Here is a 26,895-nt window from a genome sequence, read left to right as displayed (position 1 = left end):
GTCGTTAGAAATATGGGGAAGTGTACAGAGTGCCCAAAAGTTATAACATGTCATAGTTAAGCATGAGGGAATCGGGCCCTTACATTCTGCTTTGATGGCTGCTGTGTTGACTGGGAGGTAGGGGTGCCTGGCCATATATCGAGGTCTGATGATGTCCTGGCAGATGCGACGTGCCATCCGTGTTAGGCTGGTGGTCTGCAGGTAAAAAGCCTGCCGGGTCTTTACAGCAAACTTGGGGCTGCCGCTGTGGCGAAGGGGCAGGCCATGGGGGCTCTAGAGAAGGTTTAGAGGGATGAGAAACTGCTTTTATAACCAAAATGTAGAACAGCCTGTACTAGTGGAAATGTGTATTTACAGTTGAATGCTAAATGATGGATTAGGGAGAGATCAATTTATCACAGGACTGAAGACAAAGAAAACATCTGGACTAAATCATTGTCTGATAGGAATAGGGATGGGTACCGGTGTCCGGTGCCATGATGGCACCGGTTCTGACATAAACGGTAGTAACCAGACCGAAAAGCAGCGCACATTTCGGTGCTTTATTTCGGTGCTTTTTTTTTTCCTGAGCCAATTCTAGCCAATCATTTTACGTTTCGAAGATAGTAGGCGGGGCCAGGTACGTACGTTCTTTTAGAGCAGAGCTACAGATTAAAATGCCCAAAGGCGAAGCGGTCAAAAGTCTGGCTGTACTTCACAGCAAAGATGCAAACTCAGCAGCCTGCAACAAGTGCTTTAAGCTGATACTGTGATACTGTCAAAGGAGGTAACACCTCAAATCTGATGAAACACCTGGCGACGCATAGCGTTTTTTTTTAAAGCCGAGAAATTTGCCGTGTTTGATAGCTTGCTGCAAGACCTCACACCGAGCACATCTACTGCGGGTGTGGTGCCTGTTAGCGGACCTGGAGTTAGCAACATCCCCCCAAAAGAGTAGAGTCCTGGCCCCTAGCCCTGTCAGCGTAGCAGAAATGATGACGGATGATGATGATGGCAGCAGTCGCCGTTCTCCTCTGCGTGAGTAGCTTCATGTTGTTCGTCTGTAATTAACGTTGAGTACGCTAACCACATTATTACATTAATGCATGTAAGGTGAACTAGCAAACACCATCGTAGTTACATGCGGCTGTCTTCTTGTTTGATGGCAGATGCTCCCTTCACCCTGGCCAAAGAGGCTAAAATGACCAAAGAAAACGTGGAAAACAGTTAAACATGAGAGGTTTTTGGACAAAGTTTGTGTTTTTTCCATTGTTTAAGCGCTGCTTCCAGCCAAGAGTGATACCATATATGCCCTATAGCTGCAGAAAAGGCTAACATTGTTATCTTTTTACAAAAAAACCAGCTGAACATGAGAGGTTTTTGGACAAAGTTTGTGTTCTCCATTCTTTAAGCACCGGTTTGAGCACCGTTTAAGCACCGGCACCGTTTCAAAAGTACCGGTTTGGCACCGGTATCGGATAAAACCTAAACGATACCCATCCCTAGATAGGAATTTAGGGAAAGACAGATGGCTAGAGTGCTTTTTAACTCCCCCATAAAGTACCCGTAAAGACAGTTAAGTTTTGAGACCTCAGTATATGTCAGTAAAGTTGCGGTCTGATGACCATTAGAATAGTTTCCCAGGGTAGCTGCACAGACAGAGATCACCCTCATTTAATTTCTGATGCAAACCCAGTCATTTTGTTCTATAAGCAGACCTGAAATATGCCAGAAAGTCAGAGTTCAGAAGAGAGCTTCAAGGGTTACTCCTAGCAGGCTTTCAAAGGGTAAAGATTTAAAATCCACAGCACATTTAAATGACTGGGCATGCTGAATGTTCTGTACTGTAGGGATTTTACTGAAAACTCAACAGGATTGTAATAAAAAAATATTTAAAATAAAACAGGCTACGCTGCTCTTTATTAAAAAGGACAAAAACCACAAGAAGAGAAATGCATAGATGTATGGTGTGTTTGGCATCTGTAGACCCCAAATTAGGACATTGTGGTACTTTCTCTCTTGAAATAATAAATATTACTTTTTCACGGGTTGTGGTGGCCACACTCGAAGAAGGAAAGACCTACTTTTGCACATGCTGATTCATTCTCGTGGCTTACTGGGACACTTAATGGAACTGGGCTGTGATTAACTCCACCTTTGCTTTTCCTACTGTCATAAGTCAAAATGTTTGCTTTAAAAGAGGATTATTTGGACCATTTTGCCCAAAACAATATTATCATACTGATTCAAGCGTCTCAGATGTCATTTTCATTTTATACAATGACTGGGTTAATTTAAAAAGGCAAAATTAACTAAACTAATAACCGACATTGGATTTTTCTCTGGAAGATGAACTTTTGGTGAACTACAAGGTTTCCGGCAGACAGTAAGGCTGTTATTTGTGGAAAGGAAAATAAGTCAATATCTAGTGAAGCGTGTGTGAGCTTGTACCATGTTGTTACGGTTGGGTCCGGGCCTCTCGCCATCCAACCTCGTGGGCATCTTCAGCCCTCCGTATTTCTTCCAGTAGGTCCAGCATGAAGCGCACAGGCGACACTGCATGTTGGGAGGTCCCCACGAGTACCACTGGTAGGAGCTGCTGGCTATACACACACAAACACACAGCACAAAATCACATGGCTAAGCAGAGATGATTACAGAAAAAAAAATGGGCGTAGTGAGCAATAAACACACACAGAATCACGATCACATGCACACACACATGAGAGCCCTAGCTTTAATCATTCATCAGTAAATTAAGTACAGCCTCTAAAATAATTCAAACAATACTTTGCTGCAGGGCACATGAGGCCATTTTCTCTTCTCTCTATTATGTAAATCCAATATCAAATGTGTGCCGCATACAAAGAGCACAGAGCAGATCTTTAAATTATCTGTATTAGATTGAAAATACACCGATCTGAAGACAAGGATGATGGAGATCAACATAGGCTGATGATCTTGGATGCTAGCTAAATAAAAATCAGGAAAATCAGTATAAAAGGATGTTGTCATCATGTATACTAAAAATACAGACGCAGTACCCAAGATCCGTACCAGGTTAATTATCGAGCGCAATTAAAGAAGCGCATAGATTTTCACACCGAGACTGAAAGATGTTCAATTTTCGCATCAAAACTGATTAGGATTTGCAAACATCTGAGGCTTTGACTGTATATCTATCACGACAATCTCATTTCTTCTAAGGAGGAGTAAGAACTCTTACATCAGGACACAAATAACAGTAGCTACTGCAGTTGCGCAATAACAGGACACAACAGAATGACTTACTGTAGCAGCTTTCACAGGCTCTACCCAAGCCTGGGGTCGGCACTGAGCCTGGAGGTCCTGGGACCGCTGTACCCGCTGTACCCACTGTACCCGCTGTACCCGCTGTACCCGCTGCTCCATTTACCAGAGCTGGCTTTACATTGTTACTCAGCTGGTTAGGGTTTGGCTTGTTACTGATATAAGAAGAGATACAGAGACAAGACATTCACTAAGAGAACAAATAATATTCATCAGCCTGCAACCAGAGACAGTAGTTACACTGATCCTGTACTGAGAGCGTTGGTGAAAAATAAAAGAAGAGATTGTACTGTATAATGAGCGACAAGTGCTGAACTTTAAAATACCAGAGTTGTTGCTGTGACCTTCTCCACAGCATCGGCTGATTTAATACTTGATAATATGTAGGAAAATGAAAGCAGGCTGATAAATTAAGCACAAAAATGCTGCATCAAAGTACTCACTAGTTGGGGATGTAGACCTGCTTCAACTTGCTTTCTGCCTCGGCTGCTTTTAATCGTTTCTGGAGCAGAAAAGGAGGTTGTTGACGAAAAGTGCAGTTAGACCTAGTGAATTTCTAACCTTCAGGTACCAACAACAGATTTGTGAATCACATGCAAATATAAAATTAATTAATACGGGTCACTTACATTTTTGTTTTTCCTTAAAAAAAAAAAACGTATAAAGGAAGTTGTTACCTGCTGTACATATCTATCTGTGGTCTTCCACATGTAGTAATACTCAATAATACTTGTCAGGGATTTCCAGGGCAACTACACAGGGACAGAAGAGGAAAATAATTATGGTTTTAGTTGAGGTGATGTTACGGGAACAGATAGAAAGAGAGGAAATCTTGCTGAAGGCAGGGAACGTAAAATTAAAGCTGAAACTCTTAGTTGATTACATGATCATTAACTACTTTAACTAACTGAGAAATTAAGGTCGCAGGTACTCAAATAAGATGATTCTCCCTTTTGTGACATTTATAATTATAAACGCTAAAATATCCGTGTATTTCTTTCACATTTTACGGAACACACACGCATTCAACCTGATGTAGTACTCGCTCGTTAAAAAGGTAAAGATACGATTAAAAAAACTGAAGCTAAATCGTTACGTTGCCTCTATGAAGTTTGAAAGAATATGAGCCTTTAAGTGGTGGCCCCACCCATACTGATGGTGTAGTCTTGTTGTTGGAAAAAAACCTCAAGTAGAAACAAAAGTCTGCAGCACTGTAAGGAGATGGCCACCAGGTGGCGGAGTGATGCACACAGTGAGAGAACACTAAAGGCAGCACCACTCTTCTCAGCACAGAAGAACATGAGGTGCTTCAGCCTAGAAGAGGCAGCTTTCACTGGATGTTTGTTTAAAAATGCTTACTGTTCATTCTTACCATGGGGCTGGACACAGTGCTTCTTTACAAGAGTACTGTTATGCTTGAAAGTTGCATAAAAGGAAAATCAGCTGAACACCTAAACGAGAATCATAGGATTGGTTTGAGCTGTAAAGGTGTTGGCAAGTAAACTTCTAGAGGGTACATATTACAGCCAGAGCTCTCTCCAGGATATTCCTTTATTATGTTTTCTGTACATAAAAGTCAAAATTTAATTTCAGTGCAAATTGCTGCATAAGTTGATAATTATAAAGCATGATGAGCTGAGAAAAATCTGTCAAATAAAACGAATTCAAGTGGCTGTATTTGCAGCTCTTAAATAAACCAAGGACACTCTGCAATACATTTTATTTCATTTGAAACCCAAAGTGGAAAACAGCACTTCTATGTGTGTCTGCCCAGTTCTCAGCTTACAGTCTTTATGTAGTTTCATAAACTGCACACAGATATGACAGTGCCTTTCATTTCTCATCCAACACGTAGAACAAAAGCATATTTCCTAAAATCTTCAAATCCTACTGTTTGCCCACTTACAAAATCCTGCTGGATGTCGGTAAAGTCTTTGCCGTATTTCTCGAGCGCCTCCTCAAAGAGGTTGGCCTCCGAGGCACTCCACTCCTCCATTTCATCCCTGCAGAGGACGGGTCCACCCTGAGGAACCAGTGCTGCGATGGCTCGAGTCATGTCGTAGCCTGTAGCATGGAGGGTGTCCATGGCATGAAACTAAATCCAAGACACAAATCCATGTCAGTGCATGAGTTGAACCAATCATGCATTTCATTGCAGCTATATGATAGTTTACCAGTTTAGAGTGTGTAGACACAGCCTCCATGAGAGTATCTGAGCTGTTTCTGTGTGTGTGTGTGTGTATGTGTGTTTGTGTACATGTGGGTAGCTAGGGCTCTCATCTATGTTTTATATATGAGGAAAGGATCTAGGGCAGAATAGACCCACACTAGGCTGGCTAGGTTTTGGGGCCAAATGCTTGTTAAGGATAACCAGACACAGGCTTCAACAATCACCAACAGACTCAATAACAAACACACGCGCAGGGATTTTCTAATTAACAGTCCTGCTTCTCCACAACACCTTTCACATGTCGCGTGTTAACAGTTTAAATTGAGCCTACTTTCACATATATATATGTGTCTATCTCACCAAGGTGATGTCCCTGGAGGCTGCAGCAGCACTCATATGTAGGCTGGGCTGTCGGACAGAGCTACTGCAGTCCAAAGCTCTGGCAAAGGTACCTACTGACCTGTGGGACACATGAGAAACTATTGATATAGTTTCCTTTACAGAACAAACACGGAAGTCATATCCGCAAAGTCCTAACTGGTTCTTCCTAATAAAATATTCAACTCTGTAGTGTGGTCAGACAGATAATGCACCTCAAGCAAATTTAGACCTCAACAGGCGAAAACTGCTTAGCAACAAAATATGGCTTGAAAACTAGATATTCACAGATTTTAGGAAACGTTTGCAGTACTTATTAGTTTTAGTGAATCCATGTATTTTCTCTCAAGCTGAGAATTAAATAACTGCAGCATCTTTACCAGGTGCAATCATAGCGTTTCACAACAAATCAAAAGTTCTACCACATTTAAATCTTCAATCTTCCTGAGCAGCAGTGCGCCACTTTCAGTGCGGCTGCTATTTTATTTTCTATTTATCGTTCCCTGCAAGTCCCACTCAGATTACTTGCACTTGTGTGTCCATAATGTGCACTGGATCTGCTCAGCTGTGTAAAAACAGTGACTCCTCAACTTGAATTACATAAAGGGGAATAGAATGAAGTCTCGGGGAGCCATAGTTGAGACCATTTGTTGTAAATTTTCTCCCTCAACCACCTCAGGACACAAAATACAACAACAACAAGCATGTTTCTGCTGCCACTCCTCGCTCATGTGCCCTCACTCTCTCCACCAGTTATGGGGGTTGGGCTGGGTCAGCTTGACAGAGAAATTGATGTTTGCTCTCTGGCAAGTCGGAGCTCCACGGTAAAATAATGTGCCCATACAAGTAGTCAGAAAGGGACTTCCAGGAAGCAATGTAAAAATAGCAGCTGAGCTGGAACCGGTCCAGATGTGCACAAAGACATGATGTCAAAGAGAAACTCGGAACAATTTAAACAGGTGAGGTTTTTAAACTTAATGATTAAAAAAAAAACAACTTCTTTATGGCACCCCATAATACCCGTTCAGCCTGATGGGTGTTTTTATTTTTTTTAACCTTGCCTTGAGCTTTCAAGTGACCTTCAGGAAGTTTTAAACTAGCTCTTGGATTCACTTTGGATTCAAGTACACCTGATTACATGTAGTGCACTCCCTGAAAAAAAAAGTGTGCATGTGTTTTATAATAACTGTCATAATTGTTTTTAGATGCACACAAATAAAAGCCAGAAGTCACGGCTCTAAGACTGGATGGATTAGGTTTACTTGACACAGTTTTTTAATAAGTGAGGCAAATTAACCTTAGCATAACTAACTTTACAACTAACTCTCTCTGAAATTGAAAAAATTTACATGAATCAGATTTTTTTTTTGTTATTGTTATACATTTCATGTCTGAGCTGACTTACCGTGCTACTACTAAAAACTGATCAATCTGTTTCTCTGTCAGTGAGCTGTTGGAGTCCCAGATCTTCTCCTCCATTTTCTCCAGGTCCCTGCCATCATCCTCACCTAAATGCACCAGAAGACAAACAAATGTGGATGCAAGTCCATTTTTAATGCTCTCCAAGATTGCCATGGGTCCTTATTGGGGGGGGGAAAACAACAGCAAACACAAAAAAAAACTCAAGTTCAATTGTCTGCAATTTTCCTTTTAGATTAAATAAATAAATAAATAAATAAATAAATCCTGCTTTGTGTGGGGCTTTAATGAATCCCAGAGTTGAAGAGGTGGGCTCTGTCAAGTTGCCAGCCTTCAACCAACGAGCCAGCCTGCCTGAGATTCTAACACATGTAGAAGAATTTCATTAACATGGGTTTAATTAGCAAGCCTAGTGTCCCATGGTGCTGTAATTGCAATTTCAGATGCATCCCACCTGCTAAGAATAAAATTCTGGCAAAACACAGGATGCCAGCGAAACACCATAATCTGGCAGAAAAACAGTCACATTTGAAAATGATTACCTGATTAATGATTACCTTACAAACTATTGGCAGAGAATGCCTGGAAAATATCCTCATCTAAATGGAAATAATAGTGGATTTGTGTTACTAACAAGTTGGATTTAAAAACATTACAGTTTGTACAAAACTGTCAAGTCCCAGTTATTAAAATGAATGCTTACAAATATTTTGCTACACTTTACGACCTGTTATATTTCATCGTGGGTGTATACCTCAATGACAGCTTTTTTGATGTCAGATTTGGGATGCGTTATGAACAGTTGTCTTCTCTGCGGGTGACTGTAAAGTCATCAATTGTGCAACACGAATGCAATAACTGTTATTTCAAATGCTGTGATTATGTATAATCATTGTTAGTCCACAGTGTGATTGCCATGGAAACCCAACTTGGTTGTTCTCTCAACTTTACTCGTAAAAGAAAAGAGAAAAAAAAAAAAGTGGTGTATTAAGGCAGAAAAGTCATAAAAGTTCATGACATGTTCCTGAAATTTGAGCAGTTGCACAAATATTAAAAAGTTTGACAGTCGTGGCTCAGACTGTTAAACTTTTCCCATTAATGCAGACATATTGCTAAAAAAAATAATCAGTCCACTGCAGGGTAAAAAGTGCCCTGCAGAAAATGGATAGAGTGCTTCTAAGCGAATAAGTCATTTTTAAAAAGCAGCCAAAAATTTTAAGCACAACGTACCTTCCTTCAGGAGGTCTGTGATGTCGGCCTGGTACTTGTTCCCAACGCGGATCTCCCCCTTATCAGCCAGCAGGGTCTTCTGCTGAGGGTCGTACACCAGCGAGTAGAAGAAGGCATCCTGGGAAATACAGATGGCAGGAAGGTGTGAGGATGCAATGAAAGGAACAGGAAGCGGGATGGGCGAGCGGAGAGGCGAAAGAGTGGGGTGTATCTGTTGGTCTGCGTGCGTGTGTGTTTGTGTCTGTGTATTTTCCCCCTCTCCTAGTCTCTCGTCTCCTCATTACAGTACGTGAAAAGAACATTCTAGGTCAACACGTTGAATAATTCATCTGGAAACAAGAATCTTTAAACTCATAAGATTCTTACTCTCCTCCTCTCTCTCTCTCACACACACACACACACCCTAAAATCTAAAACCTAATTACAGTTGAGACCCCATCATGATCATGTACCTCTCTGTCCAGGTAGGACTTCAGGGCTTCTGTCTCGTTCAGCAGCGTCACACAGCACTTTCCCCTGAAGGATGTAAGAAACACAGTCAAGGAAAAAGTAAGAGAAAAAGAAAGAAGAAAAAAATTAGGAAAGACACAGGAGGAAGTCATAGAGGAGAAAAGTATGAGCCAATATTTGACATGTGAAACATAGAAAAGCAGACGGGGCTTAAAGTCCATGGGATTTTAAGTGGTTATGTAAGTGCAAGATGAAAGCTGCTCTCTGGTCCAAACTCCTCTGCAAGAGAAATGTAGGATACAGCTCAGAATCTCCAATGATGGTATTGATTTAGGTCCAGTTTGCCCAGCTTTTTTGGGGGGATAAATCCTGGTCCAGTGTGTTGACACCAACAGCACTCATCCCTGTCCCCAAACTGCTACAGTCTGAGCTGAGATTATTTACCAGCTAATTAGTCATACCTCTCTAGCCTGAAGCAAATACGATTTGGCAGGGTAATAAACTCAAGCGCACTGTGTAACCTCGCCACACACTGTTAAGTTAGAAAACTTAATCAAGCTTGAATTCTCACTAAACAAACTGCTCATCAGAGCATTTTTATTCGAGCAGATGTCAGTTTGCTCTTCTTGTGACTTCAGAAATGTCAAGTAATAATACGCTAATGATTAGGTAGGTTTGCCTCGAGCTTACTGATGAGCAAAGGCAGGTTTATATCTAGAAACAGCTTTCTGTTGACATTTACTGCTCAGCGTGTACCCTGCATATGAGTGAATTACTTTGTGTCTGTCTTTCTCGCCAGCACAGCTTCACGTATAGCAGGCAATGTGACATCAAGGAAATTGCAGTATTTGCATCAAAAAGCATGAATACACATTATAACAGTATGAATGAGTTTATGCAATGCATGTAAACAAAATAGCAACATGGAAATGAGAATAATCAGAAGAAATTTGCAAATATTTGTTATACTGTAGGTCTTGACATTATGATGAAATCAAGACTCGTTTTTCAGTATTAGAAATTTATCTCACTCATTAACTATTTTTAATTAATCAATGCAAACAATGTAAACTGCATTTGTGATGTGAATAAGTCCACCTTTCCTACACGTGATCCAAATTTCCTACTTAAGCAAAATGTGATTCACAATCAATAATGCTGCAATCCATCTAAATTTTAGGGTCAAGTTACACAGGCCCAGTGACCAGTTAACAATCATCTGCCAAATCACTCGACATGGAGGAAAAACAAATGTTCCTCGATCTGGTCCAAGTGGTTGCTGACCTACACTGGCTGCAAAAAGGTGCTGCACCAAAAACCTGATTTCTCTGGTTGCTAGTAGATTGCCGCAGTTGCACAAGAGCAATCTGCAGCAATCACTTGCAGCCACTTGGGGTATACACATTTTTTATCCCCCCTCGCAACTGTTGGTTGCCAGATGATTACTAACCAGTCTCTAGGTCTGTGTAACTGAAGTGTTAATCAGCCTAAATTTTTACTCATTTATAATATCAATATTACATTACACTGCTCATTAGCTGAAAATTTTTTAACCACTACCAATTTTTATTAACCACCTATTGGCTTGAAGCCAACACAGAAAAACAACAAAGCATTCATCACTGATAATATTCATTTAAAAAAAAAGACAACAAAACAAAAAAATGAGCTGCCATTTTTTCATCTAGTTATAACCATAAATTCATAACTACTTATTCTAAAAACAAGTCGGTTCTGTCTGTCTTGTTTTCTCTTCACTGACCCCCTACCGTCTAGGAAAATTTCATCAGAAATGTTCTGTTTGGAGAGAAATTTGGGTTTGTTGAATCAACTGTAACCCAAAAGATTTGGATGAAAAGATGAAGAAACATTTGGTGAACAAAACTTCAGTCACAGCATGAGATGGGTATTTGAAACCAAAATAGAATGTCAAGTAGGTGGGTGGGTTTAGAAGTTGCACAAACAAGTCCCACAAAAAGAAGGTAAATAAAACATCTAGTCCTGTGACACAAATGAAGTGTACCTGATGTGTGTGGCTGGTAAAGACTCCAGCTGGCGAGAAAGGAAGAGCTCTCTGTGTCTGAGCTGGTGTTTTTGTTTCTCGGGGAGATCCCGCATCTCTGGATTCTCCATCTCCTCCTCCAGCTCCCCTAGGTGAAGGAAAAAAAAAAAAAAAAAAAAAAGGAGAGGTGTCAAACATAAGTACTTTATATGAGGCAGAACAATGAAGTCCATAAGCGGGGAAAAAAGTGAGAATGGCAAGTGAATTGGCTGAAGCCACACACTCGACACAGAGGATGCACATTTGATGAGCTGGAACGATGGAGCCCCCAAGGAGAGGGAGAGCTGTGTATATATACAGATATTTTACATAAAGTGGTATGAATCAAACAGGATGTCAAGTGGACTGAGATCGCTTGGCTCAGTTCTACCAAAAGTGAAGTAAAAGGCCCAATCCAGCCTTTGGGGGTGTAAGGTAGCACAGAGCGACACAGTTTAATGTGCTATTGTTGGTAGTTATTCCTGCTATAATAAAATCAGAAATCTAATCAAAATATAATCAATAAAGTCCAATAAGAAAATAATCACTACGATGATTAACATTTAAATCTTTCAACCCAGACTTTCTTTGTGTGTGTGCACTCTTTCTGTGCAGACGCGACCTTGAGCTCTGTTTGTGTGTGTAAGGAGTTAGCCTAAACAATCGTCTGTGTGTGAGAAAAGTGGAGCAGGCAGAGAGACCGAAGCAGAAAAGGTTTTGGATTTTATTATGCATGAACAGCAGAAGAAGTAGTTTTTAAGTCTATGTCACCTCAAATCCTGCAACATCCCAGGTATCACTGTTACCTTAGGCTTGTTCATGCTTTTAATGCCCTTCCACTGATCTGCTCAGTGTATTACATGTTTGTTATGTCCTGCATTTTTAAGCAAAGAAAATGTAATTCAAAAGTTAAGAGCATGAGAAAAATTAAAGAAAATATACACCTGTGAAGAGATTCTGATGTTAATTCTTTGATGTCAATATAGATCAGAAACACAAAAGGGTTTTTTGTTTGTTTTGAAATTTGAAGCCATCCATAAATGGATCAATAAAACAGAGTCCAAACACATGCAGTTAGTGGGGTTGGGTTAACAGGTGTTCTCTTTCAAACATTCGTTTCGGTGTCTCACTATGGGGAACGCTCTCTCAGCGTTGTCCTCAGAAGCCTCTATATCATTACTCCAGCCAGTATTGGCTGGCAGTCGTGACGCCTGCGTCAGGGAGGGGCCACCCTCCTCCCTATAAAAGGTTGTGACGCAGCGTCACCCGTCATTCAATTTCCTCTTCTCGCTTCTTAGAAACCTCATCTCTCCTGACTGTGAACGTGAGTGCTAGCTTAACTGTCCACGCGAGCAAGCTAACACCTTGGTCACCGGGCGCTGCACGGTTCGCGTTTCGAGTCGCCTGCTCTTCACCACGGAGCCAGGTCGGAGAGTGTGTTAGCTGCCACCACGCACCTAACACAACAGCTAGCTGACCAAGCTAACTGTTCTTGCTACACACGGTCACCAAGCCAAGTAGCACAAGCGCTAGCCACCACACTAGCTAGGTCATACGAGCTCACCATAGCTACTCGACCGAGAAGAAAATAAAATCAGCATTAGCCGTCCAGCCATTCTAGGCTAGCTACACCAAGCTTCCTTGACATGGCAGACTGCAATCCGCTGCCCAAACTTTGCCCCTGCGGGTTGCAAAATCTCAGGCTCAGATACGCATGATGCGTGTGTGATGTGCCTCGGGCTGCAACACGCCCAGGCGGTTATTTCCACACCGGTATATCGCGAACACTGCGCCGCTTCACCCTAAAAAGCCTTCGCCGAAGGCTAGCCCGCCAGGCTAGCCTGTCAAAGAAGGACCCAATGCTGTCTCCAATCGACCCACCGATGGAGCACACTGAGTCTGCAATACCAGGCACCGGCTGGGGCGACGAGATGGATATCGCCCTCCGCTGGTGGATGATGCCGAGGTCAGCTGCGGCTATGTTGTCTGATTCCCTCGAGGCTAATGACGAGCTACTCAGCGAATCCTCTGAGGGAGCGCCGGACATCTCGCTCGGACGAGGATGACGACGTTTTCTTTGCCCCTCTGGTCGGAATTCTGCGACACAAGGGGCCGATGGACAACCCCGGCACACAGTCCCGCGGCATGGAGCTATTCGACGTTGCAAAACGGGCGGCTGACAAGCTAGCAATCCCATGGCCCAACAACGGAGACCTCCACCTCACGATACGAGGGTAAAAGGCTCCCCAAAGCAAAGCGCACTACTAAGCAGGTACTGCCGCTTTTCCCCGAATGCGTGGACGAGGTCACACGCTGCTGGGCAAAAAGCCATTTCGTCACCCAACCCCGTGCAGGGAGCGGCGGCGTTTGACTGCGCTGGAATGAAGGAGAAGGGCATCTACCAAATTCCTACAGTGGAAAATCTGGTGGCTTCCCATCTCCACCGAACCAGAAACTCTCCATGTCATCTGGTCCGTCCCTGCCCTCCAAGGCGAACGCCTGCAGTCCTCCCTGGCTGACAAGGCGTATAAATCGGTTGCCACCACCGCGAGGGCATTGAACGCCTCATCGCTCCTGCTAGCTTACTCGGCGGAGCTCCAGGACCAGGCTGCCGCGAACCCGGATGCTAGTGAGCTATGGGATGAGCTGGGCGTCGTTACGGACCAGTGTCTCCACCTCACTAGAGCGGCAGTACAAGCGGCGGGCAGGGCTCTCAGCATCATCGTCCTACAGGAGAGGGCCAGATGGCTGAACCTGTCGGGGCTTTCGGACAGAGAGAAACGTGACATTCTGGATGAAAGCATCGACCCCGCTGGCCTTTTCGGGACCGCTGTTGCCACCATGCAAAGACGGTGCGAGGAGAAAAAGAAAGAGGGAGAGGCCCTGCAGCTGTGTCTCCCTAGGAAGGCCCAGGCTGCGCCCGCCTCCACCCGGTCGCCGCCGACGTTCGCTCAGGTCACCAGCCGTCCAGCCGGGCGTGCCGACGTTTAAAATCCCTCGCCGCCCAGCCCGCAGGTCGCGCCCAGGGTCCCCTAGGATCGCAAAACCCTAAGACCCACTGGCCCAGGAAGCATGTCCCGCCTGCTGCCGCTCAGGGTGCCCCACCACCAGCCAAGCAGTCCGACCGCAAGAAGAAGCGGACTGCCTAACATCCCCACGGGAGATCGGAGCCGGACCAGCCCGAGCTCCAAGTTCACTCAGGGCTCAGTTCCGAGCCCGCTCGAGAAGTGTGTTCTGCCTCCTCCTTTCAGCGCCTGGGACTCGAGTTGGATCCCACAGAGCGCATTTCAACAAAGAGACGACGAGACACTGTTCAGCGCAGTCAAGCGAGTCACAGTCTCATAAAAACATTCTGTTTATTAAAAACTCACCCGTTGCATCCAGGCATGTTGCCAAGGGCACGGGAAAAATGTGTGAAAAACACAGAAAGTATGTTGAAAAACATAATGCCCCCACGCACCCAGACACCACCGGGTTGATTTCCTCAGTGGTGTCCGGACCCATGAGCGCTGGTCAGGCGCGAGCCGCCCAAGATGCGCAGTCGGATCTGGCCCGAAGGACCAGTTTCCGCCACAAGAGGGAGCCAGAGCTCCGTCTACTGTGGAGTGCCTGTCATTGGGACCGCTGTCGGCGAGAATAGAGCGATGGCGAGCTCTCGCTGCACCAGAATGGGTTGTGAGGACATTAGAACGAGGCTATCGCTTGCACCGCAAACACCCCTCCCAGATTTCACAGAGTGATTTTCTCTCTTGCAAGGCGAATCAGCCAGGATCCTGCAAGAAGAAATAACTACTTTGCTGTCAAAGGAGCAGTACGAGAAATACCCCAGGAGCAGAGCCAGTGCGGCTTTTACTCAAAGTATTTTCTCGTGCCCAAGAAAGGAGGGGGACTGCGTCCGATACTGGACCTACGGGCTCTGAATCAGCATCTGAGGTCATACAAATTCAGGATGCTGACGCCCACCACTCTGCTGCATGTAGTGCGCCCAGGCGATTGGTTTACATCAATAGACCTGAAGGACGCATATTTTCACATTCCTATTTACCCGCCTCACAGGAAATTCCTGCGCTTTGCGTTTCAGGGCAGAATGTACGAGTACCAGGTCCTGCCGTTTGGTCTCTCACTGAGCCCTCGGGTATTTGTGAAATGCACAGAGGCAGCCATAGCCCCACTGAAGAGGCGGGGCATCCGCATAGCATCATACATAGACGATTGGCTGCTGCTATCAGAGTCAGAAATAATGGGAAGAGAGCACACCAGGTTGACAGTGGATCATCTGATGGCTCTGGGTTTCACCATAAACTACGAAAAGAGTGTCCTGCAGCCAGCTCAGGCCATCTCTTTCATAGGAATAGCCCTCAACTCCCAAACGTACAGAGCGTGTCTCTCTGTGGACAGAGCACAGAAAATGCTATCACATGCCGGCATTTTTCAGTTGGGAAGATATCTCCCATTCAGGAAATGCCTGCAGATGCTGGGATTGATGGCGTCCTCACTGGCGGTCATTCCACTGGGCAGACTGCATATGAGGGAATTTCAGCGATGGGTCGCATCTCTGAGACTGAATCAAAAGCGCCATACCCACCGCCATATCAGAGTGACAGCAGACTGTGCTGCAGCACTCCGCTGTTGGAGAAATCCCACATTTCTCACTCAGGGGGTGTCACTGGGGGCTGTCACAGCCAGAAAGGTGGTAACCACGGACGCGAGTCTCACGGGCTGGGGCGCCACTCACGAGGGCAGAGCAGTGAGCGGCAGCTGGGACTCACAACAGAGGGGTGCTCACATAAATTGGCTAGAATTGCTAGCAGCATTTCTAGCACTGAGACACTTCCTTCCCCTGTTGAGGAACCACCATGTTCTGATCAGAACAGACAACACCACTGTTGTGGCGTACATCAACAGACAGGGCGGGTTACGTTCCCGTCCGTTGCACATGCTGGCTCGCAGACTGATCATGTGGAGCAGCATCAATTTGTTGTCACTGAGAGCTACTCACATTCCAGGAGCTCTGAACTTGGGAGCGGACTTAATGTCCAGGGGAAACCCGCAATACGGGGACTGGACCCTGCACCCACATGTGGTGACCGAAATCTGGACCCGCTTTGGCCAGCCACAGGTCGATCTGTTTGCCTCGAGGGAGAACGCTCAGTGTCCACTGTATTTCTCCCTGAGGGACCAGGAAGCTCCGCTGGGGGTAGACGCATTAGCTCACAACTGGCCACATGCTCTGCTTTATGCGTTCCCTCCGCTGGTTTTAATTTCTCCCACTCTAACCAGAGTGAGAGAAAAAGGGCTAACAGTGATATTGATCGCCCCAAGGTGGACGAGGTCCCATTGGTTGGCGGAAATTATGCCCCTCTTGTGGGACGAACCGTGGCCTCTCCCTCCGGACGAGACCTAGTCTCCCAAGCCAGGGGAGATTTTTCACCCTCATCCCGAGCGCCTCGCCCTGTGGGCTTGGCCCGTGAGAGGCTGAATCTGAGTACGGCAGGACTCCCCAGGGAGTTATAGCCACTATTCAGAATGCTAGAGCCCCTCCACAAGATCATTGTATGAGAACAAGTGGAGGGTATTTGAGGAGTGGTGTGGAAAGTCTCACACTCTCCTTTCAATGCTCTGTGACAACAATTCTCTCCTTTCTCCAAGAACTGTTAGATAAAGGAAAGGCCTTTTCCACAATTAAAGTATATCTAGCAGCTATTTCAGCTTGCCATGTGGGCTTCGTGGATGGCCCAGTGAGCCACCACCCACTGGTCTGCCGTTTCATGAAAGGGGCACGACGGCTCCACCCAGTGTCTAAACCTCTCGCTTCCCACGTGGGATTTATCTCTGGTGTTGGAGGCAGTTTCACAGCCACCATTTGAACCACTAAGCCAGGTGGAAGTAAAAATCCTGTCTTTGAAGACTGCATTGCTCCTGGCCCTCGCGTCTGCGGCGTGTCAGTGATATTCATGCGCTGTCAGCACACAAAGAGTGCATCCGGTTCACGCGGGATAACTCTAGAGTCACACTCAGGCCAAATCCGCCTTTGTGCCCAAAATCCTTATCTCCAATGCACCCCATTGAGCTGGACGCTTTTTGCCCTCCTCCTTTCTCCTCCCTGGACAGGAGCGCCTACATGCTCTCTGTCCAGTTAGGGCTTTGTGTATCTATATGGAGAGAACAAAGGCTTTCAGGAGGTCGGATCAGCTGTTTGTTTCCTGGGCTAAACCACAGCTTGGCAAGCCCATTAGCAAACAACGATTTCCCACTGGATTGTTGAGGCAATCCAATTGGCTTATTCAAGCACGGGCCTGTCCCCCCCAGGGGGACTCCGTGCTCATTCTACCAGAGGGATGGCAACCTCTTGGGCCCTTTTTAGGGGTGTCTCTATAGAGGAGATATGTGCAGCGGCGAGCTGGGCTTCACCTTCGACCTTTGCAAGGTTTTACAGGTTGGATGTCACTGCACCATCTCTAGCCCACACTGTGTTGAGTGTGGGTCCCCACGAGACCTCCTAAGTTGGCAGTCAGTCGTTCAGATGGGCTTATCTGGCAATACGGGAGTCTGCATATCCCCATAGTGAGACACCGAAACGAATGTTTGAAAGAGAACTTGAGGTTACTTTATTCCGTAACCCCCGTTCTCTGATAACATGAGTGAGGTGTCTCACCAGATCACCCTTCTTGCACGAAGCGAGGAAGAGGTGAGCTTATCTTGAATGACGGGTGACGCTGCGTCACAACCTTTTATAGGGAGGAGGGTGGCCCCTCCCTGACGCAGGCGTCACGACTGCCAGCCAATACTGGCTGGAGTAATGATATAGAGGCTTCTGAGGACAACGCTGAGAGAGCGTTCCCCATAGTGAGACACCTCACTCATGTTATCAGAGAACGGGGGTTACGGAATAAAGTAACCTCAAGATTCTAAGCTGGCCGTAGGTGTGAATGTGAGCGTGAATGGTTTCGTGATCTCTGTGTTAGCCCTGTGAGACTGGCAACCTGCCCAAGGTGTACACCCTGCCTCTCGCCCTATGGCAGCTGGATAGGGTCCAGCCCTCCTGCAACTCTGAACTGGATAAGTGGAAGAAGAATGGTGGATGCGTACATGGATGGACATTGTTTCAATTGCATTTTTTAATAACATAAGGTTTCCAAAAATTACGCTGGGTTTAAAATCTTCAAAAAATGTTGTACTGCAACTTTTGTATTACACTTGCAAAAAGATAAAGTATTCCAGAAAGTTAGCACCATATATATATGTATAAAGCATCACAGCCAGCTGCAAAACATATATATTTTAAAATTCCCTCTCCCACTAAAAACATCAGCAAAATCAATGCTTTGGAAAGTTTCTGGGTTCAAACCTGCTGTGCAGCTGGTGCCTGTCTGTTTGGGATTCTAAATTGGCCATAGGTGTGAGCATGATCCTAAATGATTGTCTGTCTCTCTGTGTTAGCCTGCCATCCTCCCCAGGGTATACCTTGTCTCTAAACAAATGTCAAATAGGACATGCTCCAGCCTCTCCCATGACCCTGAATTAGATAATAGGTTAAGAAACTGACTGAATGGATGGCTGACTGGATAAAAGAACGGCTGGGTCGTATATTTCCCAGAACACAACCAATAAAATCTTTCCGTTAGTCTCTCTCACCTTGTTTCTGTTATTTTTAAGACTTGATAAAAACCCTTTTTTATCACAGAAGACATTTATTCAACTGTTCTCACAAATTGGATAGTATATTGACTGACTAATAAGCTGAACTTTAGGTGTAAAACTCAGGAGTTTCCCTTTAGTTGCGTGTTGCTGATTGAGCTAATTTCTCTTGAGTCAGAAGCTGAGCTCAAAGATTTGTCTTCTATTAGTTGTACTTCACGCACACACACAGACAGACAGACACACACACACTCTAACATTTGCATGTAGAAAAAGCAAGAATCAAAGGGCACCAGGTGAGAGGAAGGGGAAGGAAAAAAAGAGAAAAGAACAGTTCTAGTAAAGGGGTCCAAGAATGACTGGACGGAGAGATTGCTGAAGAGATGTCTGCCTGTTTGAGTGAGCCATGTATCTGAGTCATCCTTTAGTAAAAGATTGCACCATGGCTAGTGGGTTAGTACATTTCCGATGTTAATTCCTATTCCCATGGATGTGGATGGATGAGGGAAACGCAGAGGGAAAAGGAGGCGAGATGGATGGTAAAATAAACAGAGAGACAGATAACAGTAGAGAAGAACACAGGAGAAAAATGTGACAAAAGTGATAAAGAGAATGGGAGCTTAAGATGAAGGCCGAGCGACATAAACACATCGAGGAAACGAGAGAGAGGTAGAAGGGGAGCAATAGAGAAATCAGCAGGGAGAGCCGGAGTGAGAGAGTGAGGAAGGAGGCCGATGAGAGAGCAGAAGTGAAACGAAGAGCGGGAGAGCAGTCAGTACGTGCTCCAATTCATTTGGAGTTTCATTAGAGGAAGCGAGACAGAAAGAGGGAGACAGGGAGCAGAACAAAAGCAATCAAGGGATTTTCAGGAGAAGAGATGTGTGGCCAAAATCAATAAGTACTCCATCTCTCCCTCACTCTGCCCAGCACTCAGCACCCAGCAGACACACTATCAATGCCCAGGCAACGCAGAGGCGCGCACACACACTCACACACAGCGTGGGCTTCACCATCTTCTTCCATGTGAAGGCAGGAAAATATGGACCAAGATCCAAAGAGGAGAAGTACCAGAGATTAAACTGAGAGATGTTTTGTGAATCTCATTTCTATAAAGATACTGTACTGATGTTCCCAGCAGTTACCATGAATCAGATGTTAAAAACTGGAAGTGCACGTCGGTTTTCCTTTACAAGGCATTGCTCTGGTATTTAAAAAATAAATAAATAAATCAAATTCATATTGTGCAAATAAAGTTGTGTTGAATATCAGTGAAACTGGCTTTACTGTGATGCAAAAGTATGCATAGAAAAGATTTACCAGTACATCAATGTTTTGGGTATTTTTTTGGACAGTAAATACATTTAAAACTAGTAATTAGAACCAACAGTGTTACCTCTGATAACAAAAATGGAGACCATCACTATATAACACAATGAATATCACAATAAAGCACTGTTACTAGAATGCTTTCCTTGTTTCTTCATCCAAAGTGAGGAAAAAGAGGAATTATATACAGTAAGATCCAAAGCTGGAGTACCTTAATTGACCCCTGATCCTTCAGGATATATTACTGCTCATTTTATCCGTCTCTCAATAATATAACATTATATAAACAAATATAGCCACAATTAGTCCCAGTTGACCTCAAAAACATACATGTGAAGTATATAAGAGGATTTCTTACACTACAGAATATCTGGAGTTGTGGGGTATTATTCTAATGTCAAAATAGGCCTTATTAGGAGAAAAGGAATAAAGATGCAGGAAAAGAGATTAGATTTGAGGTTTGAGTTGGCAGAAAAAAAAAATGTGAAGCCCTGTCAAAGACCAGGAGTTCTGTTGGAGACTAAAAACCTGAAACTTTATATGCCTTTATAGAAGAGGTGAAATCAAAATCTTTTGTGGTTCTTCAATAAAAAACAGAGAGCCTAAATAAATTAAATTTGGCTGTTGTCCCCTTTGAGGTCGTCTCCTTTTGCACTCCTGAACTGCTTCGAGCATTCCTGCCAATTTAGGATCACAGTGGACTCACAAAGCCTGCCTGTATTTAATGCATACCTCCCTATTTGTGTTTTGTGAAATTTTTCCCTGTAGTAGATTACTGGTGAATTTACCGATGGTGGCTTTCATGTTATCCAGATTGCAAAGACCTTGAAGCAAACGTATGATTCTTGATTTTGCAATACAAATAGTATTTGCTTGACTTCAAAGCTAAGTCTCAATATGTGGGTGTGAGTGTTTGGATGTGTGTTACTCTGCTTCTGCATGCCCATATTTATTACTTCATATATACACACACACACACACACACACACACACACACACACACACACACACACACACACTCTAGCAGGATTATGTAGTGGTCCATCAGCAGGCTGGTCCTTCCAGCTGGCCCCTGGCTGTGAGTCCTTGAGAAGCAATTCAACTCCCCAACCTCAGTCCTCCTCCTCTCCTCCTCGGAGCCAATCTCCTGGCAGTGCACCCACACCATACTCTACAAATTGCCTCTCCATCTCACCTGTCCCAGCCAATTATCAATTATTGATGAATGGGTCGCCTTACTGTGTTGAGATGGTGAGAGGAGGGAGAGGAAAGGAGAGAGCAGGCTTCAGGGCAAGTTGAGGAGGTGAGGAAAGCATAGCTGATTGGTGTTAACTTAACCAACTGACTACATCTCTATGAAACAGACCACTTTTTTTTAAATGTACTGAACTGTAAATGGCTGCAGAGAGGCTCATGTAATTACTAAAATACCACTGGTAAACCTCTTATAACCAATCCATCATATCCATGACTATTAAATTTAAAAAAAAATGAAACTTTTTTAATTAACTGAATTTAAATTTCAATCATAATCCTAATTTCAAAGTTGGGAGGCTGTCTAAAACAAAAGACATCAATGACTTGCAGAGCTATTAAATCCATATTTACAGCAGAAAAAAGAAAACTAAGAAAATGTAACATGTTCGGAACAAAAAAAGTTTCTGGGGGTGGGGCAACAAAACAATGGAAAAGTAAGTGGTACTTAAAAGAAATGTGTGGTGGAGTATTTTGCAAATAATTAGGTTTGTTGTGAAAAGGCAGTAAGACTGGTTATAAAAAGTCTTATTGAGGGACAGACTTTCGTAGAGGTAAAGGTGAGCAAAGGTTCCTTAATCTGCCAAAAAGGAAAAAAATTGATCTGCAAAATTGTGGAAGAAATTTCTGAGCAATGTTCCTCCATGTAATACTGTGAAAACTTTGAATATCTCATCATCAACAATACATAATATCATCAAAGGTTTCCAGGAATCTGGAGAAATCTCTGTGCACAAGGCTGATAATCATTACTGGATACTCGTGACATTTGGGCTAGGGCTGCTCGATTATGGCAAAAATGATAATCACGATTATTTTCACTGAAATTGAGATCTCGATTATTTGACAATATTTATTTAACAATAACAATGTATTGAATAATGGCTTTAAAGATTGTCAAAAAAATAATATAAAATAGTGTGCAAATACTGATTACAGTGGAAATGTTTGCAATATAAAAAATAAATGAAAAATGTAAACATCAATGTTTAGTGAACTTCAAAATACTGCACAATATTTGATCCACGTCTGACTCCGCGAACCCATGTTTCCACACCACTGAAGTCGTTTTACCTCTCTTTTCAACCAACGGCATTCTTTCTTCAGCAGCCATTATCCTCTCCTCTCCAAATAACTTCTGCTTAGCTTTCCGAGCTTTCCGAGCTTCCCTCGGGTCCTCTTAATTGTTGTGACGCGTGTTCGAAACGCAGAGAGGTGCGCTCGATTTGCCACACGGAGCAGCGCGAGAGTAAAGCACGAGGGAGGTGCTAATAATCGGCTCAGTCATTTTTAAAGATCGTTGAAAGCCCAGATCGTAATCTAGATTAAAATTCGATTAATTGAGCAGCCCTAATTTGGGCCCTAAGACAGCGCTGCATTAAAAAACAGCCATGTTTCTGTCACAGAAATCCCTGCATGGGCTCAGAAACACTTCCTGAAATCATGGTCTGTGAACACAGTTTGCCATGTCATCCACAAATGCAGTTTAAAGTTCATGCAAAAAAGGAGCCATGTGTGAACGTGATCCAGAAATGCTGTGGTCTTCTGGGGCCCAAAGCTCACTTACAATGGACTGACGCAAAGTGAAAAACTTTGTGTGTGGAATATGAAGCAGAATCCAGGTGCTGAACTAAGAACTCTCTCTGAGCCTTAAGATACCTCCACACACATACCTTTGCAAACATCCTACAGTGGCCTGTTATAAGGTACACTAATATCAGCCCAACTCCATCATTCTTCACATCACATCACCCTTATCCTGCCTCATGTCCTCCTCTGCCTCCTCATTAGCTCAAATGACTAATAAAGTTCTATTTACAGTTACAGTAACAGTTCAACAAAGGCCTGTTTTGATCAATATAACAATTACTCACCAAAATAATTCTGACTATGGTTTTGGCAATGAACCAAATGCCCAACATTATACTGAGATGATATTTTCTACACTTATCTAACTGCCCTGTCCTCCATTAGCCGTTTACTTTTGAGATATGATATTAACTCACTTGGGCTGCGGCTGTTGATTATTTCAATAATCACTGGATATAACCTCTGTCAAAAAAACAAAATCCTTTGATTTTATTTACATACCATCTTAAAACCAGATTTCTTTTTCTTAAATAAAATAAGGTATACATACAATCTAAACTAAGGAATTAGAAAAAAAAAGCCTTTGTCTTCTTAGAAGACTTTCTAACATTAAAATGAGGCAAAAAGACAACTAACAATATTGTATTTTGGTGTGTGTTCATGAGTATTTGTGTCTTCATGTTTAAGTGTACCAGTGAATTAGTGACTTTGTGTGTCTATAAGCCTTTAAGCATGTGGTAGCTTCATCTGACTGTTCTCAGAACTGAGGTTTGCCATGTGCTCTTAAGAAGCACCTCCTGCTGCAGAAAGCAGACGTTGTGATGGTGTAGATGTTAATAATTAATGTTAATAATAATTCAGTGTCCTGAGTAACAGCACCGGGTCATTGGCTCAGGGTTTTACTGTGAAATGTATACTTTTAATGGCCTGTGAAAAATAATAATAATAATTTATTTAAATTTATTATCTTTATATTAACCTAAATCTGCTGAATGATGTTACAAAACGCTTGAAATAAAACTGTACACCCCATATCCCCCTTTAGACCGCTATGCTGTCAGCCTTCATCAAGCATCGTGAACACCAAGTTAATAGTTCATCACTTATTTTAACTTTTGTAGCTTTACTGTAGATATTTTTACTTTTCTTCTTCGCTTTTCTTCACATTGGAGCTTTTTGAACACTTGTTTTTTTCCAGTAAAGATTTTAAAGTGCTGATGTTTTTTTCACTCCACCTGAGCTCACTGTCTCAATAACAGCTCCGCCTCTTTACTCTACGCCATTTGTGTGTAGACAGACTCCACATTAAACAATGACAGCATTGTCACTGCTGCTGCTGTGTTATCAGTTTTTTGTTGAGAAACCTGGGGCCTACTTGTGCTTAATGTTGTACTACTTTATGTTCAAACATGTGCTCCCAAAAAAAAATCTATTTTTATTTGCAAATGTGGGTGAAACCCTCACAAACACTTACATGGTGAGCTCTACAACATCTTTTTGCAATCAAGTCATTCAAGTTACTTGAATTTTTGCTATTGTTGTTAACTGCTACTACAAAAATAGCAGTAACCACACCTAATCCCACCACATGATCAATGATTAGATATAAACGTTTTATGTGCTGCGTAACACCCATTTCAAATAAATCTTTAGATAGACATCTTAGGTCTGCCTCGTCAAGGGTGAGATGAACAAGAAAAAGTACTTTGATTCTGAACGTCTTTCCATCTCACCCAAGAGCACTATCAAGATGATTTCCCCCCGTTTCACAGCACAGTCCAAGTAAGAGTAACAACAACAACAACACAGTCAGCTGAAGAAAAAAAAGAAAGAAAGGAAGAAGACGACAACGCAGTGTTGGAGTGCCGATCATTTTTTTGTGCCGGTTGCATAATGGTTACAATGGGACTTCAGCTCCAGCATGCATTCACTGAAGTTTTGCTTGTGCATTGTTTGTTTTTTCCCCCTCAAACCACAAAAATCATCCTGGATGTTGTTCAGTCGTTGCAGCAGACCACATTTTATCCCTATAGCTTAACTCCATAAGGAAAGGGTTAAGGATACAACACACAAGGGTTCTACAGTGAATGAATAGATTCAGAAATTCAAGTACATGTAACTACCAAGAGACATAATAAGCAAATCTCCATGTACATTGTTTTAAATTGTGTGGTTTGACTGATTAATGTTCATTTGACTCTGGCTGGAAGGAATAACCACAAAAGTGCCTTTACAGTCACAAAATAATAAATCATGTCTTCTAGAGATTCAAGCCATGACTGCAATATGGAGGCCGACCCTTCTCACATTACAAAGGCTTAGGAACAAGTAACGCATGTATGTGAGCTTAAGCTGTACCATTTGAATAAGGTATGTATAGCGTTGCATATAGACTGACCTTCTTTCAATTAAATAAAGTATTAAAATGACTATAATAACTATAATAACAGATGTTGAGAAAGAAAAATATGCCATCAACAATACATCGATCCACGTTAGGGTCACAAGGGGTTGGAGACCATCTCACCTGACTCTAGGTTAGAGGCCAAGTAAACCATGTACAGCACACCAGCCCATCGCAAAGCTAATATAGAGAAACATGCAATCATTCAAGCTTATATCCACACCTAAAGCCAATCCAGAATTAGCAGTTCACCTAACAAGGCTGTCTTTAGACTGTGGGCGCAAGTACAGTACACCTAGACAATAGATTCCAACCCAGAATCTTCTCACTGCGCCACCCGTTTACACGTGGTCACATGTTTAAGATCATTTCTACAGCAGTGCAGTAGACACGATGAAATGTGCCTTTCAAACTGCTATGCAGTGTCAATAGCATATCTAACGACTACCAGCTTTTGTAGAACACATCAGGAAGTAGAAAATAGAATTAGAATAATCTGGCTGTTGCTGTGTATGGTTTTGAATAGCTGACAAAATGCAGTTTTTATAGAAATTTCTTTTCGTGCGTGCTTGTAAATACACGCAGAAAACAAGGTCATTAAAAATAAAAAGCAGTTATGTTCATTCCAGAGGCATATCTTTTAGCAACAAACAGTAAACCACTTGAAGCTGACAGGTTGAAGAAAACGGAGATATGAATTTATTTTCATACTTTCATAGGTTTTCATTTATTTGTTTACACAATATTGAAACACCTGAAAGTGACTGCTACATGGTGCATTATTCTGGAAAATCCAGATGGTATACAACCATCTGTACAGCTACATGTCAGCATTTCATGTAGGCAAAAACATAAATATTCCTATAGTTACAGTACACTTTTTTCTTGAAACTTTTCTTAAACATTTCTTTTGTTTTTATTTGCTCGTGGTAGGTAAAGTGTGAGTCCTGCTGTGGCATAAGTCACTGCTGTACAAAGAAAGACAAGACAAAGACAGTCTGAATAGCTACAGCTGATGAGGCTATTCCTCACAGTAAAAGCTTATTACTTTCTAACTGTATACGGGATGATGTGCAAACTCCTATACCGTGAGTGCACTTAGTTATTCGACATTAAAAACATAATAAAAAGAATATTCCATTGTTTTTGGACATTATTTTAGCCTGAAAAAAGAGAGGTCGATGTAACATAACATTAGCCCAGGACCTGATTCAACTTTCTGTGCATCATTTCACTGGCAACAGTGTTTCCTATTGTTTATAGAAGCAAGGAGCGACATCTCCAAAATAGAAAAAAGGTTTGAGTCATGGCAAATTCAAATGTGTGGAAGGAGGGGCCGTGGAGGTAAAATGGCAAATCTGCCACAGAGGCTGACCACTCAGGAGCCTGCTTCACTCACAGGGGAGGGGCTACCACTGGATTCGGAGGCCCCATTGAGGGAGTGCTCTGAATCTTTGCAAGCAAAATATTTGATCAATGACTCACAGCAGACACACATTAAAAGCACACACACACCACCGCCATCCTCCGCTGATCCACAACGAAACTGAATTAAATGCACCCCTTCAGCAATTCCTCCGACAGGGCCCAGAGCTAAAAACTCAAGTACATCATGCACCTATAACACGCGGACCCACACAAGCATGCAGATACACATATACACTCAGCCAAAGTGGGGCTGCAGCTACATAAATGCAGACAGGATGC

The 26,895-nt window shown here is 43.1% G+C and overlaps 1 protein-coding gene across 3 annotated transcripts in view; it reads right to left on the bottom strand.

Annotated features, from left to right (window-relative positions):
• Positions 1 to 26,895, bottom strand: part of mta1 (metastasis associated 1) — a 49,529-nt gene that overhangs the window by 5,065 nt on the left and 17,569 nt on the right. For all 3 annotated transcript variants that reach the window (XM_039603498.1, XM_031737011.2, XM_031737012.2), the window contains 11 exons: positions 10,959 to 11,085; positions 8,938 to 9,001; positions 8,486 to 8,603; positions 7,242 to 7,344; positions 5,819 to 5,918; positions 5,195 to 5,383; positions 3,966 to 4,040; positions 3,732 to 3,790; positions 3,271 to 3,443; positions 2,431 to 2,582; positions 84 to 273 (listed from right to left, as the gene is read on the bottom strand). In XM_039603498.1, coding sequence (XP_039459432.1) covers positions 84 to 273; positions 2,431 to 2,582; positions 3,271 to 3,443; positions 3,732 to 3,790; positions 3,966 to 4,040; positions 5,195 to 5,383; positions 5,819 to 5,918; positions 7,242 to 7,344; positions 8,486 to 8,603; positions 8,938 to 9,001; positions 10,959 to 11,085 — 1,350 coding nt within the window. The remainder of the gene's footprint in view (positions 1 to 83; positions 274 to 2,430; positions 2,583 to 3,270; positions 3,444 to 3,731; positions 3,791 to 3,965; positions 4,041 to 5,194; positions 5,384 to 5,818; positions 5,919 to 7,241; positions 7,345 to 8,485; positions 8,604 to 8,937; positions 9,002 to 10,958; positions 11,086 to 26,895) is intronic.

The sequence above is a fragment of the Oreochromis aureus genome, linkage group 19 (assembly GCF_013358895.1).
Source record: "Oreochromis aureus strain Israel breed Guangdong linkage group 19, ZZ_aureus, whole genome shotgun sequence".
Taxonomy (NCBI): domain Eukaryota; kingdom Metazoa; phylum Chordata; class Actinopteri; order Cichliformes; family Cichlidae; genus Oreochromis; species Oreochromis aureus.
Note: the sequence above shows the minus strand (reverse complement) of the source record. Positions and strands in the feature narration are given on the sequence as shown.